At 39.2% G+C, this 20,742-nt stretch overlaps 2 protein-coding genes and 1 long non-coding RNA gene across 13 annotated transcripts in view; 2 read left to right on the plus strand and 1 right to left on the minus strand.

The window, feature by feature from the left end:
- Positions 1–9,303, plus strand: part of ITGB6 (integrin subunit beta 6) — a 56,995-nt gene extending 47,692 nt beyond the window's left edge. For 9 of the 11 annotated variants that reach the window (XM_080601212.1, XM_080601215.1, XM_080601218.1 and 6 more), the window contains 3 exons: positions 2,043–2,162; positions 3,598–3,764; positions 5,683–8,894. In XM_080601212.1, coding sequence (XP_080457338.1) covers positions 2,043–2,162; positions 3,598–3,764; positions 5,683–5,784 — 389 coding nt within the window. In that variant the 3' untranslated portion in view covers positions 5,785–8,894. Of the gene's footprint in view, positions 1–2,042; positions 2,163–3,597; positions 3,765–5,682 lie in introns of those variants that run through there. The other 2 variants (XM_080601214.1, XR_013954004.1) reach the window with 2 other exon arrangements.
- Positions 9,304–13,179: 3,876 nt separating this feature from the next.
- On the minus strand, positions 13,180–18,656 carry LOC308198590. Its single transcript, XR_013954034.1, has 2 exons — positions 16,104–18,656; positions 13,180–14,762 (listed from the first exon to the last, which is right to left on the minus strand). It is a non-coding gene; the product is annotated as an uncharacterized lncRNA (long non-coding RNA).
- The window catches only part of PLA2R1 (phospholipase A2 receptor 1), a 42,210-nt gene continuing 36,374 nt past the window's right edge, over positions 14,907–20,742 (plus strand). The window contains exons 1-2 of the mRNA XM_080601163.1: positions 14,907–15,857; positions 18,653–19,036. Coding sequence (XP_080457289.1) covers positions 15,746–15,857; positions 18,653–19,036 — 496 coding nt within the window. The 5' untranslated portion in view covers positions 14,907–15,745. The remainder of the gene's footprint in view (positions 15,858–18,652; positions 19,037–20,742) is intronic.

The raw sequence follows: 20,742 nt of genomic DNA on the forward strand, positions 1-20,742 counted from the left end.
AATATTCTAGTTAGTAGTCTCCCTTAGTGATCCATCATCCTAGAAATAATATCAGAGAAATAAAAATACTAAGTATAAATTGTTTTCTGAATAGTCTGAACTGGCATCTTCATCTTCATTTCTGTGTCCTTGCACATAATCACATTTCTTCATGCCTTGGTCTGAAATTATGACGTTAAATTAAATATAATTTAAAAATAATTAATATATTTGTAGTTTTTACCTGCTGTTTGTTTGTGTTTTATATTTGGAATATGCTTGCAAGGTTTTCTCTGCTTTCAGGAGGGCTAAAAACTAGCCTTTTTAAAGAAAAAGCTAATATTCTTTGGATCTGCTTGCTTAAAGGAGTTGGGAAACAACAAATATTGCAAAACTTGTGATAGCATTACTGGAACTGTGACCTAGCATTGAGTGTCATTAATTCAGTACATTCAGTCTGGAGGTTTTAGTCCTTTTAACAAAAACAAATCTTGATAAATTGGCACGTCTTGTCTGCCTGTCACCTTGATAGATAACGTGTTGTTCTGACATCAAAGACAGGCAACAGGTTAAATACAAGATTAGCACAAATCAAGAATATGTTTCTATTAAAATCCAACCAGATGTGATTCTCACTTTATAACAAGCAGAGAAAAGGGCAGTCAAATGTTTATACTTTTGTACCCTCTTTACTGTCTAATAGTGTTTGCTATAAGACCAAACCTTATGATCAAAAAAAGGTGAGAATTTATTTCTTCATGTACGATAGATACTTTAAAATCCATTGTTCTTCTCAGATTCCTACTGTATATTTCATTACTCTTCTTGATGCCAAAGTTTGAGGACTGAAGATTTTTAGCACAGTTGCTGTGAAATTTCAGTAAAAGTTTTGACTGGATAAGAAATAATGGAAGGGTTACAGTTACAATTGATCATTTTCACAAAAATGTTTCAGAAGCTTACTGTTGTGGGCTTTTTTTGATATATTTTTTTTAACCTCTGCAAATAGAAATTGAACAAGTTTTTCTAAAAATATATTGAAAAGCATACCTAGCTTTCCAATGGTCTTTTAATCATGGGTTATATGGAAACATAAAAAGCATTCAGCCACAGAGGTATTTGTGCACAAAGCTATAACGTAAGATATTTTTGCCCTGTGAAAATATTATATAATGGTTAGGCTCAGAATTACAGCATTTCTGGCATTGGACCAGTAGTCTCAATTTTCAATTGTCCTTTTTGCTTTATATTGCCTGTCACAGGTAGCTTTCTCCTGTCTCCCTCTTGCCTTTTGAATGAACTTTTCTCAGCAGAAAAGGTTTCCCAGTTAGGAATCATTTAAAAAAAAAAAAAAAGGATTAAATTTTCCAGCAGATCTGCATTAAATGAAGAGACAAATAAACCTGGGCAGACTGTCATCTCAGGTTACTTTTTATCTGCTTCCCTTTGAATCACATTACAAAGATCCCAGAATCACAGCTTTCTGTTATTAATTTATATTACTGTTGTTTATATTACTGTCATGACAACATTTGGCATATTGATCGTTGAAGTAACTATTGCTGAAGACATAAATGTCTTTAAACAGTTTCCATTTCTGTTTGATATGTATCTACTTTTGAAACATAATCTAGGCATGTGACTAGTTCTAAACCAAAGAGAACATACTGTTTACTTTGTCCTATAATTGGGGACTATTACATTTCCCAGACAGCTGGTGGCTAAGCACATTAGAATTACTTCCAATTCATTGAAATTCACACTACAGCAGATTAGCAAAGTGCACTGGATGGTCAGTGCAGATTGACAACACCTGGATCAGTTCTTCTGAAATGCAAGTGAAAAATCTGAAGAAAAAAATAAAAAGACAAAACAAAAAAACAAAACCTGGAGTGGGAGAAAAGTATTTAAAATTAGTAGAAATTATGAGGGTATTTCTGCTTTCATCTTTCACTCCTTATCATATACAGACAAGGTTGTGACAAATGTTACACCAGCAGTGTCTTGTTATTGCATGTTAAATTTCACTTGATTTGATGGATGACTTTTTTCCCCCCTTGCAGATTTTTCAGAGGATAAATCCATTCCTTGCTCTTTGCAGGGGGAAAATGAATGTATAACCACATTTCTACTGGCTGTGGATGAACAGGGAAGGACAGTCATTCATAGCATAAAGCAGAAAGGTAAGCAGTTATGTTACCTCTTCTACGTGAAATCTGGTTTAAAAGCACAGACGGGACAGACAATCAGTTTGAGCAATGCCAGAAGCTGAGCTCTTTTGAACAGCACTGCACCTCCTTGTGTTTGTAACTGTCCTCTGCCCAGCCAAAAGAGCACCTCCTGAAGCATTTATTTAATGCTGCAGTAAAATAAGTGCTTGGTCTCCCATGGAAGATGGGCAGAATGATCCACTGGATTAATCAGACATTGCTGAACTCTGCTCCTCAGCCCTGCCTCTCTCTGTGGGTTGAAACGAGCCACTTCACCTCTCTCTGAGTTTCATACCCATAAACCTCTTATCACCCCAACGGCTGCAAGAGTTTGTTAACTTTTCTAAAGTACTGTGCAATTCTAAGATGACAATAACAAATGTCCTGTGTGTTATATCAGAAAACTGTAATCCACTTTGAAATGACATACATTTTGCAAATTGAACTATTTATTCAAAACACTGGCTATACCTGACGAAATGCATCTTTATAATTATGTTTAATGTTGTAGTAGTATTAAGTTTTGAGTGCCGTGCATAAATAACAAATATTCAACAGATCTTTTTATATCCTTTCATTTAACTTTTTTTTTAATTATTTATTTATTTACTGCTATTTCACTACTGATTTTTTTTCACTAACACTTCTAATCTTGTGGGACAGGAGAGAACACAGACACCACTTTTCAGCTGCCAAGCAGTTTGGCTTCCAGGCAATAAAATTAAATTTTTTTGGTCACACCCAGTGTCTCAGTACTAAATGTTGGTTATGTTTTAGGGAAAGCCATGCAAATTTGTAACTTAGCTCTGTTAGTACAAATGGCATTTATTTTGTTAACCCTTTGTGTAGGTTTTCTCTAGCATACATGTGATAATGAAAGTGATTTCACTGCACAAAAAAGCAGCTTTTATTATAATATCAGTAGTGTGGTTTTATATAAATTATGATTGCAGCAAAGATTGCTGTACTAAAAATTAAAACTAAAGAAACACATTTGTTTGTAAACTATACCCCTAACACTCAAGATTTGAAAGGTAAGCCACTGAGAGATTTTCTCTTTATTAAATACACATAAATACAACCCAGCCCTATTTTTGTAATTATAAAGACACAAATAGGAAAATAATTTTCTAACTTTCCTCATCAGAATCTGGGTCTGTATTCAGCAGCTGCTAATCAACATGGTAAAAAAGCTTTTACTTTTTTAATTTTTTTACATTTCAAGGCAGTATTTTTCAGGCTTGCTAACCCTTTAGCAAGCTAGTAGGAGTAAAACAATATGGGCTTGGAGGAAAATGCATGCACAGCTCCCAGCAAATGAGAACCGCAGAATGCTTCTTGGTTGTTTTTAATTGCCTAAAACTTACTGATTGGATATCTGCAGTCATAATTATTTCTGTTTTCACAGATTGCCCACAGCTTCCAAATATCCCGATGATAATGGTGGGTGTCACCCTTGCTATCCTCCTGATTGGCATTGTTTTGCTTTGTATATGGAAATTGCTGGTGTCAGTTCAAGACCGAAAAGAGGTGGCCAAGTTCGAAGCAGAAAAATCAAAAGTTAAATGGCACACGGTATGTTAAATGCATTAATTTTATATGAGGTTCTTTAATTTTGTTGCATGATGCACAAATATCTTTAAACTCTGTCTTGGTTGTGTTCTTTTAAATTGATAGGCTTTACTCGTAGATTTTCATTACTTTTAGTATTCTATAAAGTTGAAAAATTCTATTAAATCTCTAATATTTTTTAGGGATGAAGAATAGCTAGTGTTCAACCTCTTGGTTTAATTTCTTCCACATGTAAAATGGTGTAGATAATACTTTTATGAGTTGTTTTTTTAATTAGTACCTCAACTCTGATTAATCTTAGCCAAGTTGCTCACTGCCTACGTAATTATCAGAGGTATACTCCTTAGATATAGAGCCTGCTGTAGGAAAGTGAGGTTATCAATGGCCTCTACAACAATGAGAGCCCACTTACACTTAGCAGCAATGTAAGCTGTCCAAAATGTAGGTAAAAGGACAGAGCAATATAGCCCTTAGCTTCTATCTATAGCGTGCATATGTCTAATGCAAGCTGATACCACGTTCCGTTTTCCTATTTCCCTTCTGCCCTTGGCTTTTTTGCTCTTCTGCAACAGTTCTATGACTTCTGAGACTTTTTGAAAAAAAATCATGTTGAGTAAGCATTTCTGATGGGTGTCAGGAGGATATGCAATATGCTACAGTTTACTTAGCTACATTCCTCTACAAAACTTGATGATTGCAACATTTCTGCAAGAATGGACACTGCCTGCCTTTCAGTTTTTGAGATGGGAAAAATTAGTTACTTACAGGCAAGGCCACTTGAAAATGTTTTCCTAATCCTTCAGGAGGGCTATGTGTGGTAAGAGGGAAGAGAAGGACACAGTTGATAGAAATATTTTAATTTTCTTTTCTGTCACAAGAGGAAATGATACAAAGGGAATGATGTGAGGCCAGTATTAAAAGCCTAGGTGGGACTTCTAGTACGTGGCAGTACGTGGCAGTTGGTGGGGCTCACACAAGAAGACCCTGACAAGTCACATCTCACAGTTGAGTTTTCTTCATATTTCTGTGCATTTTCTCTGTGTTTTTAGAATGGTTCAATCACAACATGTAGGACACAATAACTTATGTATTTGATAAAGTATTGTTTGAGTATGTGCCTTACTTTAATCTGGGAGGCAGATGCGGAAGGAAGTATGTTTCTGACCCTAGACTGACTTGTGTTGCCTGAGACAGACTGGATTAATTTTTAGTATCTTGGAATATCAGAAAGTTGCTAAAGTCTATACTGAAATGATCAAAGGTAGAAAATTACTTCTGTACAAAGAATAGACCAGAAGTCCTCACTAGGGAGAAGAAATAGCGGGAGGAGAATGTGATACTGGTCTATAAAATTATCACTGGAGAAATTGAATATGGGACATTTTTTCACTGACTTTTTCCTGTACAAGAACAGTGAGATAGCAGGCTCCAAAGAAGCAAAAGACATCTTTACACAATATCTGTATGAGGCAAATTATTTATTTCCACAGATATTTTATATGATAAAATTTGCGTAGATACAAAATATCTTTACACAAATCTGTAGAAGGATGACATCCACTCTGATCTGGGAGGTTTGCAAAACACATGGTAGCTCTCCATGGTCAGCCTGCATTGCCCACTGCTGGGAACAAATTGCTGCGCTAGGCAGGTGTCTGGCCTGGGTTTCCCACAAAGTAGAGTACTAATCATCTTCTGCACATTGGGAAGCAGAGTGGTACCAGCTGGTGTGTGTAAGACTTGTATCACAACACTGGGCTAGCAATTGTTGAAATCATGGATCAAAATTAACCCTTTGCTAAAGAGGTATGTTAAAAGCAGTGGTTTGCAGCAATATATGCTTGCAGCTGAAGCAATGGCAAGATGAGTTAAACACTGTGAGATTTGCATTTCTTCTTCTTCTTCTTTTTTTTTTTTAAAGGAAACAAATCCACTGTACAGAGGCTCAACAAGCACTTTTAAAAATGTCACTTACAAGAACCAAGAAAAGCAAAAAGGAGCCACGGCTGCAGATTTCTATTAGCACTTTGGACACTACAAACTTAATTTTACTGGCAGGAAATCTAAAAACTACTTGTTTCTTCTCAGCTGATTATGTGATATTTGTTCGCATGTTGCAGTAGTATAATCATTTTGTTAGAGAAAATATATTTTATGTTGGGAAAACTATAGATAGCACCAGTGGTAAAGGTTAACAGAAATTAAAAACAAACAGCTTTGATATTAAACCACCCCCACTTTAGAAAAAAGACATCACCATTTTTAATTTGCTCATTACTACCGAGGATTAAAAATTATCAAAGTAAGCTTATTTTTGTGAAGTTAAGTGTATAAAATGAGCTGTATACTACTTTGTTCATCCACAGAACCCAAATACATTTGTGTTTAGGAATGTATTTACACCAGTCTGTTTGGTGGGCTGGTTTAAATTCAATACCATAAATTTTTCATCAATGCTGCTTAAACTACTGTGGTTAGAGATTCCTCATATCACCTGTTCGACTGAACAGTTTTTCATCAGAAACAACTACTGCTATGGCCTACCTTCCATGTATCTAAGGTATAGAGATACCTCCTCTTTAATTCTTCTTTCTTGTCCTGCTTTCCTCTTTCCTTGTCCTTGAATTGGTTGCTGTTTGATGTTCTTTAAGAATCCTCCACTCCCTGAGGTTATCTCAGGGAAAACTAAATCAACCTCATATTCACTTGCGTAGTTGTTTTCTGTTCAGGTATAAAGTTCTTTTTTCCCCCCTTTCCCTTAAATTCCAGTAGAGAGGATCAAGAGCAAAACAGAAATATTTTTAAATTAGTGGCCCTGGTAGAGAAACTTTAAATGAGAGGATTACCAGATTTCCCCCCGCCCCCCCCCCCCCCCCCCCAAGTCTTTTTACCATTTATCTCCTGTTTAGGCACTGAAAATAAACCTCTCATGCTGGACCATTGCATGAACTGTTGCATGAGCTCTTTATGTGCAGGAAAATTCCATACATCAAGACTTAGTGTCACACAAAAAGGCAGTATTTTTTCGTTGATATATCCTAAACTGGGAGGTTCTTTTAATGCCCAGCAGCCAAACATTTTATTCATGTGTGAAATAATTAATTCATCTCTTTTAGTCATTTTTTTCATACTAAGCAATAAATAGATCTATGAATTCCACTTGATATTCATTTCCATGACACTAATGAGGATTTTTAAATCTCAGTTTTAACTAGTTACTAATGACTTACCATAACTTCTTAAATTGTAATGTGGATATCGTGAATATCATTAAGAAAAAAAAAATCCTCAACAAAATCAGCTAACATGATGGCATAAAAAAGTTACAGTATTTGGCTATTTAAAGCTAACAATAGTGTAGTTTACTTTTTAATATCACTTTTCCTCTGCATTTTTAATTATCTGGAATAGATGGTCAAAATGTACATACAAACATACTTACAGGAAAAGACTTAGAAAACACAGGTACATTGATACAGTCACAGACAAACAGTTATGTACATTCCCTATGGTAAACTATGTATTTGATCTAAAAACTTGTCCATTTTGTAATGAATATTTACAAAGTCTGTGCAACCTCAGTCTCTATATCCTCTGCCACTACTGGATATGAGACTGATATATCAGCTAGGTCTGACCCATGCCTGTTTTAGGGCCTGATCCAAAGCCTACTGGAGTCAATGGCTACAGATGAGGATCTAGTTTCAGTGAAACTATTAGTTTTGGTTTACAAAGATTGTTTTGTTTAAACAAACCAGTTAATACTGTCTATTAGTGGATTAGAACCTATAGTATATATTTCTATGCAAATAAACAATATCTGATGCCTTTGGAAAGGAACTGATGCTATAAACACATAAGAAATGATTGCAGTGTGAAGGGAATGATGGCTGTCATTAAACCGGAACAAGTTAATTACAGGTTCACATCTTTAGTCTTCAGTACTCTTGCATATCTCAAGGTGAAAATGTGCTTGACAAAGACCTGCATCTGCAGCCCTTCCAACCACTAAAGTCCTACAAATGTTAGTGCAAGCTATATGTGGTACCAAATCCTACTTCCCTGGCACATGGATAAAAACCTATTGCAGGTAAAGCTGGCACCTGAAGTCTGTCTCAAATTCCATTTAGGCCAGGAATGCCCAAAGGATCAGGGAAATCTGGATTTAGCCCATGTGAATTATCTGTTACTCTTCTATTTTTCAAATAGAAGTCATCTTTTTCTAGAAGAAATTAGTGTTTTGGTTTTTTTTTTTTTAAGTATAAAAAAAATCTTTACTCTTTATTAAGTATCTTTTAAGTTCTGCGTCTGAAAAGGCTGATTTTGCAGCTCGGTATGAGGGTTGAAAGCCCTTCTTCTGTAGGTCACCCATTTCAACATTGAACTACTTTTCAGTATTCAGACATTCTCAAAGTGGTGTTCACGTTTCATATAAAATGTTCAGTGGTCTATGTTCCCTGTTCCTACAGGAACTTTTATTTCACAAAGCTACACAGTCTGTTACCATCACTTACATCTTCTGCTCATCAGCAAAGATCTGATTTGGTATGGAGGCAATGTTTACATTCCAATTAATTCTCCTAGCAATCTCTCTGCAAATTATCAAAAACGTACAGAAATTTAGGCAGTATGTTCTTCAATTTCCCTGCTGTAACTGAGTGCACTACAAATGTGCTGTGCACCTTCAAAATTTTCAGGATGAAAATCACTCAGATAATTAAGAATTCATCAGACAAGAGAAAATAGAAGGGCTTAGTGAGAAAGATTTCTGTTATTGAGGGATGAGCCATTCTTTTAACAGCAGTAATTTAGATCATAAATTTTGACAAAAAAGAAAACAATAGATTTCAGGATCTTACTTTACATTCACCCTAGAAAAAGAGTGGTGTTCATATCTTTTTATTAATTATATCATTTTATCTTGTAGTATTTGTATCAAAGTTCTCCTTTTCTTTTTTCCTCCACCAAATTCTGAGTGGGTTTGTGTGTGGTGAGTGGGATGAAAAAGTCTTTCTGCTGTTTTCATGAATATTGTTTTGACCTGGGGCTGGACCTTGAGAGTGGCCAAAACATTTTTAATAGAAAATCTACTCACTGAAGAGTTAATCTAAATAAAAACAAAAATCATTAGCAATTTTGTTGTATTGGTGTATCTTTTGTAAAATGGTATTTTCAGTAATGTATATTAAGTGGTTAATTCTTCCTTTGATTTATGAAAGTTACATGTTAACCTGTATTGTATATGTTCAGATTGCATTCAGCTTTGGTTTGTAATATAACTAGTGGGTAGTAAGTCGGGATACAAGAGCAAAACGTCAAGTGCAATACTCTCCATGTGTTGTCTAATGTTATACAGAAGTCCAGGTTTCTTTTGCAATGGGTGTAAGGGATTTATTGCCCCACAGTACTTATCACACACAATCTAAAAGTAAATAAGAGGTATTTTTTATCTTGGTCTATTTGCAAAAAAACAGGTAAATGCCTCAACTTCTTTCTGTAAAAGAAGGATTATTTAATCTTCAATAAAGATTACAAAATATAATGCATTTTTATATACTTTTATTCTTTCTTCACTTTCCATTTTATCATGTGTCTCTATCTTTTTTTTTAAGTGATTTGATTAATCTTAGCAACTTTTTCATGCTTTGGCATACCCTACAGCTAATTTGATAAATTCCTTCTCTACCTTTCTTAAGATAGTACATGAGATTTAAGATGTCTGGATGATCTTTTATTTGTGATCCTTTTACTTTTCAAGGAAGTGATTAATGGGTGAATCCTGTAAGCAACTGATTTCTGGAGATATGATTGATTACGTATAGCATTCTTTTCATACAATGACACCTAAAATACACAACTTGCTTAAAGCTAAAGATCCATAGATCCATTAATTTTGTAAGTCTAATAATAGTAACATCTTTTTGGAACTACCTGGCAAAGTGCATGTTTTCTGTTTAATATGAAAGTTACCTCTACTCTTTTATTTCTAATCAAGACTAATGTATTTTGATGTCTGCTAATTTCCTGCTCTGAGGAAGCGAACATTCCTTTGCATCCTTGAATGAGCTGTATTTAAAGCCAATTCTATTCTCCAGGCACATAATAATATCATGTTCTCTTGAATTTCACAGTGGATTGTTAAAACTGAAATTGATATAAATGTGTAATGTATACTTATTTTATATAATTTAGAATTTATTCTACCTCAAGGATTTCTATGCATTCTTATTTTGTTTGGTTTGTAGGAATGGTTCATGCTTAGAAACTTTTCCTCTGTGTTTTCACTGAGGTATATACCAGCTAACACTGACAAATAGCAACAAAAGCACAATAATTACACACAGTGTGGCTAAATGAAAAAGCTTTGGCTTTTCAAAGATTTTAGTAATCAGAACATTGTTTCTTGAAGCTGGCTCAGTCTCTTTGTTCTACCAATCGCTATGCACAAAGCAGACAGAACCGAAAGCTGATTTTTGTTGGAACCTCTGCCTACCTCATGTTATTTACACTACAGTTTAGCTTTATTTCTAATCAAATTAGATAATTTAAAATTGTTTCAAGACACTTCTGTATTCAGATAGATTAAGTTCTCAAGCTGTGATATATTTTTAAAAATGCTGTTTTTCCACAGGTTGGTTAACTTTGCTCAACAGTGGCTTTTTCATTACTGTTTCCATATTTAGACAAGGTACAAATGTAAATAAAAATGAGGTCTTTATGTATGAAAAACAGGAAATTTCTATTTAGTGTTCAGCAGTTGGATGTTACTTGTGTTTGGAAAAGTGTGTACCATCAACTTCTGGCTTCGAAGTTAACAACTCTAGTTCAAAGGCAAATTATGGCTGCTGTTGCTCATCTTAGGTGAGAGGTTAAGACTTGCTTTCTCTAAAACTCTCAACTGACTTGAAAATCAGACCTATAATTATAGCATAATTACCATGTAACAAACCATGTAAAGGTTGCTTCTATTTTAAGTTATGATCGATTTGAAAAAAAGACAGATACAAAAAACACACAAACAAAAACAAAAACAAAAAATAGAAAAACAAGCACACAAACAAATCCCCAATAATGTTAAAAATGTTAGAGAAATTGATCCAGAAAATATATCAAACCAGGAAAAGGAACTGTTCAAACGAAGGGTACTAGCAATCCTTAAAATCAATGAACTGTTACAGAAATATTTGACAACACCCCCTCAGTGTCTGCAGGGGAAGTCCTCTGTAGTAATGTGTCATGAGCCAATTCGCAAGGTGACAATCAAATGAACCATAGGCAAGCAAGAGAATTTGAATGTTTATAGATGCAGTGGTCTGTACCTCATGTTCATCCTAGAGTACCTGCAGCTACTGCTTCAAGCTGTCTGGGACAGCAGCTACAAGAAACCAGTTCAACATCTTCCTGTAAACTATAGATTTTGTATTCTCCTTCTTATGGTCCCTGAATTTGGAAGATATAGGTGTTAATCGCTAGAGCTTTATCAGAGATAGAGACTTGTCACGGGACGTGGTGATTACTGCGTTCATAGTGAATGATTAGTTAGTATTCCCAAAGAGTGTGTGGAAAGACTCTACATCAGGGTTTGTCCACAAGTGGCACTCAGGAAATTCATTCCAAAATAAATCTAGGAATTTAATGAGGGTTGGCTAATTCCCATGAAAACTGTGTAGACAACATCCATTTTGAATTGAACTGGTCTTAGTTAATCTGTATTCCAAGGTAAGGACAGGAGTGTCTGAACATGTTTAATTTAGTTTGTTATTTTCTGTACGGCTACCAATTTAATTAATTTAGATTAAATTTTGAATCCTTGCATGGTGAGATTCTAAAGAGATAAAGAAAGATGAATAACAGAACTCCTCTGTCTTTCTCCATATCAAAGGCCAAGATACCTGAACTGACTGGTTTAATAGCATCGGTGGCAAGTCATTCCCATTGGTTATAAAGTTGTTAGAGCCTTTCCATGACTCATAACCAGAGTCTATTTCAATTCAGGCATTTAAGTATTTTGACTGCGCGTTTGCACCTGATGATAAACTCAAGTCTCATTACAGTGAACAGAATTCCCTGCAGAAATATGATGCTATTCTGCATAATGTGTCCAGGTCTTTCACAAGAAAACAATCCACCAGCAAATGTTATTCTCCTCCTACCTGAAATGAGCAGTAGCTAAAGAGCTTTGGATTTTACCAATGAAGTTACATTTCTTGTCTTTATTTTTTCAGTTTGTGTATGGGAGAATGCAAAGGAAAAATAATTTCATTTTCTGCTTTCTTACCAGCATAAAGTTTAGAGAAAACACCAGAAATGTTAACAAGTGTTTCCCTGGTGCATACTCTTATGTGTGCATGTCTGTAGATATAATACAAAATATAATTATATAAAGTAGCGAAGACATATTCTACCACTGTGTAAAGCCAATGGGAGTCCTGGTTTCCAGACTTTCTTAAATCCAAGTTCTTAAATCCTCAGATATGAGACTGACCACATATCGGATTTACCACAATAAATAAATAAATAAGAGAAGAAAAATATAAATGTATATGCATTTTTATTGAGTGCAAAGTAAGATAGCTAATGTATTTTTTTTTCACCTGAAAACAAATTGGTTAAAGGAAAGAGGCAAAGTATAATTAATTTGGGTTTCTCTGTGTGCATATTCTCCAAAGAGCGTGGACATTCTTTTGCACTACCTGTAGGATTTCTCTCAGTCTAAATGTGCATGCACGGCTGGAAAAAAGATAAGCTCTTCTGGGAAAGAGTGTACATGCTTCAGGGGCACACCCTCTGCCAGCCTGTAAAGTCATGCCAGTGTTAGCACCGGGTACGCCTTGTGTCCTGGCATTCCTGCCAGCACTTATCCTCGTTCTGAATGTCACACCCAGTGTGTTTTGGGGTATTAGACTGATGGCACGTTGCTAGAGGCTGTCTATCCTTCCCAAGTAGACATTTTTGGTCTCTTAGTACACTGTGGCTTCCATCACCTCCAGTTTAGACCAAACCAAGCCCAAACTCCGCCACGCTCCTGTGTCAGACACCATTAAATCAGCAGGATGCACGGCGGGGCAGTGAGGCCTGGCAAGAGGCCTGTGGTGTGGTGGCAGCTGGAGGGCAGCAGCTGCAGGTTTGAGTTTCAGCCAGGTCCTGTTGTGCTGCCAAACCACCCCAGCTTTTTGGCGGGACAGCATGGCCCTGCAGGTGTGGGGGGAACACAGGCTGAAGGACTTGGGCCTGAAGGCATCCGCTTGCCTGGAGCTGATAAAGAACAGTATTCTCTGTAGCTCACTGTCAAAATCAGCGTCCACTCCCATTTTTGTTCTAGAGGAACCTGCTTATTCCCTGCTACCCTGATTTATGAAGCATTTTTCTGATAAAATGAAAGGGGGGAGGGATCTGCTTAAGGAAGTGGTTAGCATGGTGTGAAGACACAAACTGGTCAAGCAAATCTAGAATGGTTTGCGCCTACAGGCCCACTTGCATATGATCAAAGAACACGGAGAAAACTATCAGTCTCTCAGGTATGTTTTAAACCACAAAACAAAAGTTGTGAAGGGTTTATGGGATTTTTATTTATTCTAAAATGTCTGCTAAGCAGTTATATGATGATTTTTATTAGTTTGTTTAAGAAGTGTAATGTGTAGATTCTTGATTACAGTAGGTGTGGGTTTTGGTATTGTCAAAATGTCACAGGTCTGTTTAGTAATTAAGTCTACTGTTACTAGCTCTTCTTGGGAACACACTAACTACTCCTTTGTATCAGATCTTTGCAAAAATTTTTAGTCTTATTCCAACATTGATTTCACTCTAGCAGTACTAACAACAGGAGGCTGCCTATATATGCCTTGATGGCAGTCATGTATATCTCAAGTATACTGACCTGAGGTTAGCAGAAGCAACAAGTCTGAGAAAATTGAATTAGTGTGAATTTGACAAGGGCTTGTATTTGTGGATGTGTATGGGCCTCATACAGAAGGCTGAGTTAATTGCTAAGAAAAGGTACCGGGAGATATAGAACACGTATGCAGAATACCTAAATAGTGAAGGCAGAGGAACTCAGACAAGTGCATCTATAGGTGTCCAAACAGAAAATAGATATAGAAAATAGATCATCAATTCAGAAATGAAGATGCAAATACTTTTTTAAAAAGAGAGTTCCAGACAGAAAAGGAAATAAAAGCCAAATCACTACAATGAATGCCTTGAAGGAAAGCGTAGAATAAATAAATTTACAATTTACTTTGCAAAATAATACAAACTGTCATCAAGTTTGCTTCAGAAAATGTTGCTAACCATGTTGCCAGCACTATGCCAGCAAAGATGTCTCATTACTGTAAGGCAGCTAGTACAGCTTAGCTATAAATACAGAGGCCAGTATAATGCAGCCGCACTAGAAAGAATTTAATGGTTTAGTAAGAACAGAATATACCCACGACAGCAAAGAATTGTTTAGTCAAAGAGGAAAATGTGAATAATAAAGAAAAAGAGGAAGTAAAGCTACTCAGAACTATTAAGTTGCTAACTCATATTCAGTAAAATATTTACATAAATATTTTTGATAAGTCCATTGTTAGATATCTGTAATCGGAACATGCTTATTTCAGTCTTAGTGAAATGAGCAGAAAAATCCACCTGTGGCAGTGCTCCCCATAGCTTGGAGCAGCCCTGTTTTTGCTCTCTGGCACTGTTTTCTTCAAATGTAGGAGTGCAAATGCACTGTGAGAGTCAGCGGCAGGTTTTCCAGAGCTCAGGACTCAAAATAGTAGCCAACGCTCCTGAAGAGATTTAGACAGTTCAGAGTGGCCAATTTTTCAAAAACAGCTCGGTAACAAGCTTCTCTCTCAAAATCTGAAATTCTCTGAAGGCTGCAGTTCTCCTGGGGGTCACATTACATTTTCTTGAGAGTTAGAGCCCTTCGGTCTTCTGAAGTCAGGTCACTTCTAGGACAGCTTGTTCAGAGATGTTTTCTGCTGCTTGTTCTTCTCTGCCAGATATTTTTATCATCTGTAAAACAGGGAGAAAACCCTCCACTCATCTGCTTCTTTGTAAGTGTTGGGCTTCCCTCATTTCTCAATACTTTCTACCAAACTACCCGTCTGGAGCTCCCCCAGGCCCGGCGGTTTCTGTTCCTGTCCCTGTACCGTAACTGAAGTGGGCATGGGGCAACAGAGGCCAGTCGTTTCGGCTCTGCTTTGGCACTGTATGCTTTACGCTTATACATTTATATATAAATGTAGATACTTATTTGCCTGCTATGAATGAAGAACAATGCAGAAACATGCCCACACTGATTAAAACCAAACTGTGATGTGGATTCCAGTAAAGCTACTCTATCTTAAAACCCAGAGCTTCTGCTTTCGCCTTTCCACTCGCTATTCATAGCTTCCGTAAGACTGAAACTGTCCCCAAAGGGGGGGACTTCCTATGAATCCTTCCTTGACCTAAGGACAGCGATGTACAAGAGGGAAGAAGGAAATTACTTTTCCCCATGCCAAAAAAGTAAAGTGCCTTGAGTTGACATGCTGACCTAGCTAAAAACCAAGTCTCTGTAAAAGTTTGTGTGAGGACATGCAGCGATGGAGCAACAAGGCGACGAACACGAGCTGCGCTGTCGATGTTTTCCTGCCTCCAGCATCTTTGTGTCACTCGCCTCTTTTTAGGAAAAGCGGACTGGAAAGCAGACTCCAGAAAGCGCTTAGGGACTGCAAAGGAGGCGCGTGTGGCTCTTTTTGGCCGCCTCAGCCCACGGCCGCGGCCTGGGCAGCCGGCCCGAAGGCGCCTCCGCAGCGGGCCCGAGGGGGGGGCTCCGGGGCCGGAGAAGCTCCGCGGGCGGCTGCCGCGCTCCCCCCTCACGCCCGGCGCTTCTCCCGCCCTCCGCGGGGTGGGGTCGCTCCTCCGCCCTCCCCGGGGCCGGGCTCGGCGGGGCCTGGCCCCTGGCGTGGAGAGGAGCGGGTGAGCGCCGGGCCGGGCCGGGCCGAGCCGAGGCGATGCTGGGCGTGCGGCTGCGGCTCCTGGCGTGTTGCCTGCTGCTGCTCGGCGGCCGCAGCCCGCCGCGGGGCGCCGCCGCCCTCAGCCCCGACGAGGTGCCCGCCCTGCGGAGTGAGTGGGGGTCCCGGGGCGGCGGGGGGGGGGGGGGGGATACGGCGGGGCGGGGAGGGGCTTCTTCAGCTGGCGTCCCCGGTGAGGTGTGCGTGGGGGGGGGACACACGAATATTTCGCCTCCTTCCCGGTCCTGTCCCTTCTTGCGGAGGAAGCCCCCGGGCTTCGCCGTGCCCTCCTCAGGGCGGCCCGCGGGAGCGAGGGGCCCAGGGCAGTGCCCGAGCACACGCCTTGCTGTCCTCGCACCTGGTCCCGGAGGTCGTGCCGAGGGGTTTTCCTCGCGCCCGATAAGTTCCAGCTGTTTTCCTTACTGACACTTAAGCAGTTCTCACTGCTGTTTTTTGGGGACAGGGGTGGGTGGGAAGGAAATGGGAGGTGAAGAGGAAGGAAGAGAAAAAATCTTGCTCTCCTAGCTCTGTTATACATTATTTGTAGTGGCGAACCTAAGTAAACAGGAACCCGGACAGCTCTCGGCACTTACAGCTTCGCTTCTGGCACTTTGCTTGGTGTCACCTTGCCCTTGTACGGAGGGGCCTGGACGTCAGGAGAAGGGGGATGTTCCCAAAGGGCTCCCTCCACCCTGTCAGATCCTTCAGAGCAGGGTTTAGGATCTTCTCCTTGGCCCCTCTGGGGTGTGCAAGCTCATGGAGCGCCTCGTGGTTCTTCACCCGAAGGGTCGTGGGCACAGGAATCCCGTGTGGCGTGGGCTTGGTGCCGCTCCGGGTGTGTCCTTTCCCACCTCATTAAGACTCTTATCTTTCCTCTGCAGTCATCGCAGCTCTTAAGAGCCTTACGGATAAAGGCATTCGGATGCGTTTCATGAAGGCAGAGACCCCTTCACCTCTGAGTTGTTTCTCGTTGTTGCTCATGCTGTTACATGGGAGGCACCACGGGTGCAAGTGGAGATAAATTGGGAACTTGTATTAGAACTTTAAGTGTGAATCCCGGTACCATGGTGAATTAACCTCATTAATCAGTGTTTACTGGTGCTAACAACATCACAGCTTCTACTTATCTAGTAAATTAACAACGTAGTTTCTTGGCCAGCCAAGATAAGACTGCTGTAGGAAAGCCCTCCCCTAGCATGAGAAGCAGAAACCCTGTCTGACCTTGTAGTCTGTGCTTGTAGATAGACTGTGTGGCCCATGGAGGGCTGGGATGGGTAAGAAGAAGGAAGCACAAGCTGCACAGCTTCACAGAAAACTCGAAAGCGAAGTCCCCTGCTGGGTGTCTGTCACAGAGTGATGGTGTTCCAGTGAGCTCGTGGTCGGAGGGCTGTAGAGATGTGATGGGCTAAAGGAGCATAGGAAGCTCCTTTAGGAGGCTTGCTCTGCCCCCAGAGAGTTAAGGACTTAAAGCCAGGCCGCTGCCAGGTGCTTGGAAATGCAATTACATGCAGCAGGCTTGTTCCTGCCTGCTGTCAGTCAGAAAGGCTTGCCCACGCTCCTGCACCATCATGAGCTACAGACAACCTTAGCCACATGGCAAACAGCACCCGATCCCAGAGTTACAGCTTGCAGGGGGACTTCTGTCCTCGCTGTATGTCTGGCCACTAGCAGGTTCTGTGCAGGACCTGTAACCAAACTCCTCTCTGTAACCTGTATCTTGCCTGGGCCGCTTGTGTGTGCCATGTGATGATGAGCTGGTCTTCAGCCTGTCACGCAGCACTGCTGGCTGAAGGCTTTCTTTTGGAGAGCTACACCTAAAACATAGGTGCTGAACCCTGACACAGCATCTGGGTGGGCTTCTGCATCTCGTACTCTAGATTTGGAGTATCTTTTTGTTATTGTTACTTCGTCAGGATGTTAGGGGTAGTGAATTACAGATAGAAAGCACACGTGGTAGAAATTAGTATTGCAAAATTTCATGGCAAAATGGAAATGCTAATCAGGTTTTCAGGGAATAATCTCCCGAGACATAAAATAAGTATCTCACCTATAATGTGAGAGGAACTCCATGGGTTAATCATCACTGGATTTCAGAATAAATGAAATAGCCAAGCCGTTACAGGTTTTATTTTGCTGATTTCCTTAGCCCCTCTAATTTTTTCAGTCTATATGCACAGTTAGACATTTGTTCCCAAGGCGTTAAACAGCTGATTTTTTTCACATGCTTATAGTGTGATGTCACATTGTTCAGTGAATTTGTACACAATTCCAAGAAAGCTGGGACATCAGGCTAACCTTCCCACGTCTGCTGTGGTCCAGCCAGGGCAGTCATCTATAGCTCAACAATATGCATCCAGTAGTTAAGGCATGCTTTAACTCTTGACCACCAGCTCTTGGATTGAGATAAATCCTACCTTTCCTGTATCATACATACAATGCAAGACACATTTTCTGCCTCTATAGTTGCAGAGAGTGAGGCTTGAAAATGTCAGAGAATATGGCAATTTCAGACTTAAACTTTTTAGCCTTTAATTGGAATCTCCAGTCCCTTACAGAGAATTATTTTACAGCTCTCAATATGACTTGCTGTAACACTTAAACCTGTACCACATTATGTAGTATTTCTTGGTGAATGATGCTTTAATTCTTCAAATGTGACTGATGTTTTTTGGATGACCAACTTGAGAAATACTGCCTAATCTCACAGTGATCTGTCAGATGGTCCACATGTTACAAACTTTGTTGGCAGTAAATTTAGACAAGTATTCTTATTTTTGAAGTGTCAGATATTCTGATGGATATTTTCAGTTTTCTTCATAAATAGCTAAAACATGTCTTACAATACTATTTCATCATCTGTAGCATTCTGCAAACTGAGAGGGTTTTCTTTTTTTTTCCCCCATACAGATAAGGGGATATTTATTATACAAAGTTCAGGCTCCAACTTGTGCATCAAGGTGGATCCAGCTGGCCTTGTTCTGGAAGACTGCAGTCAACTCTCCAAATACGTGCTATGGAAATGGGTATCCAATCGTCGGCTTTTCAATATAGGCAGAAGTGCCTGTCTAGGACTGAACATCAGTAGACCAGAACAGCCATTGACTATGCTTGAATGTGATTCAACTCAATACTCACTATGGTGGAATTGTGATGGAAGAGCGTTGGTTGGTGTATCAGAGTACAAATTAGCTGTTGAAAACAGCAAACATATTGTTGCCAAAAAAAATTCTAATTATCAATGGACACAGTACATGTCCTATGATGAAGACCTTTGTGAACATCCTTTCCAAGGTAAAAATCAAATTTGTCATAGAAATGTATAAAGGAAAAATTTTCAGAAGTTGTTTTTTAAGGAAGGTCTGATTATTTTTTTAATAGGCGATAATTGAATTGAGTACACTGCACAATTAATTTTTCTCCTCATCTGTTAAATGGGCCCCCCAAAAGGCCCTAGTGTCCTTGTGAATCCTTGCCCCTTCCAAATGGTCTATAAAATTAAAAGCTGAACTAAGTATTTGCAGTCCCACAGCTCTCATTGTCAAGTAAACCCAAAGAGAGATAAAGAAGGATTTGGAATTCAGATTACTGACGGTCAGCCTGCAATCTCAGTGTGCATTATCCAAACGTTTGCAACATTCAGCACCTGGACTCTGAACATGCCAAACTTTGGAGCAGAAATCAGGCTTTTGATTAATCCTGTTGTACAGCTAGTCAAGGCATAGGAATTTAAGTCAGGAACCAGACCTGCAAACCTTAACAGTTTTCCAGGAAAAAGGATGAAGATAAACCCATTTTCCACGAACAGCCAGTCAGGCTGCACCTTGACCCCTTCCTCAGCCTCTCCTTCAGCATTTCTTTAGAAGAATGGCTTAATGTTTGCATAGCATGTCTCAGGCTGGAGCGGTTGATTCTCCCCATTTGAACTGTTTTTATGGGGTTGCAGAGCTCTGGTCTCCACATATTTGGGTTGTGGAGCTTTGATCTTGGTGGTTTCCTCTGTAGGTGCAGCTGGGCTTGGCCTCTGCTCTCTCCAGGGGGTTCCTCTGGGAGCTGCGTTGTCTATGGAAGCGTGGTAGCATCCAACATCTCTAAAACCTAGCAGAGTTTATACTTAAGACCAGACAGAAAACATTTAAAACCATGAAGTCTTAAAAGTTTGCTATGTACATTGAGGGAGATGGAGGTAGATCTGGTCTAGTCCTAGAGCTGCAACAACCTGGGAGTTTCAGGATGAAAATAAGTGACTGTCTTGGCAAAGCTTCTTTCCCTTCCAGTTTCTGTTTCCTTCTTTCCACTTCAGCTTATGCACATGCAAATACAAGCTACCTGTCAGTCCAACAGGCTGGAGGGGTCCCTACCTTCAAAACAAGTGTGTCTAACTAGGGTGAGAGGAACGTAGCTGTCAAATTTTGTTTCTTCTCAGAACTGAGATAATCCCTTGAACCTCTGTAGCTAGCATCATGGTAGCACGCAGAGGTGCAAACTTGATTTCTTTTAACCCATTTTATTTGTATTATCTGTTGGAAGGCTTTGAAGGGGATTTACAATCTATAAACTGCATTTTTTGCATGTGTGCAGCCAGCCATTATCTCTGGGAAACTGGCAGCGTGTCCTTATTCTGTAGTTGAAGGACTTTGATCTTAGCATATCAACATGGGATCTTTGGCAAACAGTTTAATTCCAAGTATGGTTGTGGTTCTTTGACCTTTCATAGAAGCATGTGCTCTGAGGTTAAGGAGATACTGAGGTAAATCTTTTACAACTTTGGGTTGCACTTGATTCTCTCAGTACTCAAAATACAACAGGGCAACATTTTAAATATTTTATAAGCTAATAATTGATGTGACAACAAAGGTACGTAACATCAGTTCTTTAGATTACTATTCCCCATGGTATAAAAAATATTTTTAAAAGTTTATTTAATTTTCCTTTGTCTTTCATATTTCCTTTCCCATAGAATGACAATAAGAATGGAAAAAACATCAGAAATCCATTTA

The sequence above is a fragment of the Anser brachyrhynchus genome (assembly GCF_964034855.1).
Source record: "Anser brachyrhynchus genome assembly, chromosome: 7".
Taxonomy (NCBI): Eukaryota; Metazoa; Chordata; class Aves; order Anseriformes; family Anatidae; genus Anser; species Anser brachyrhynchus.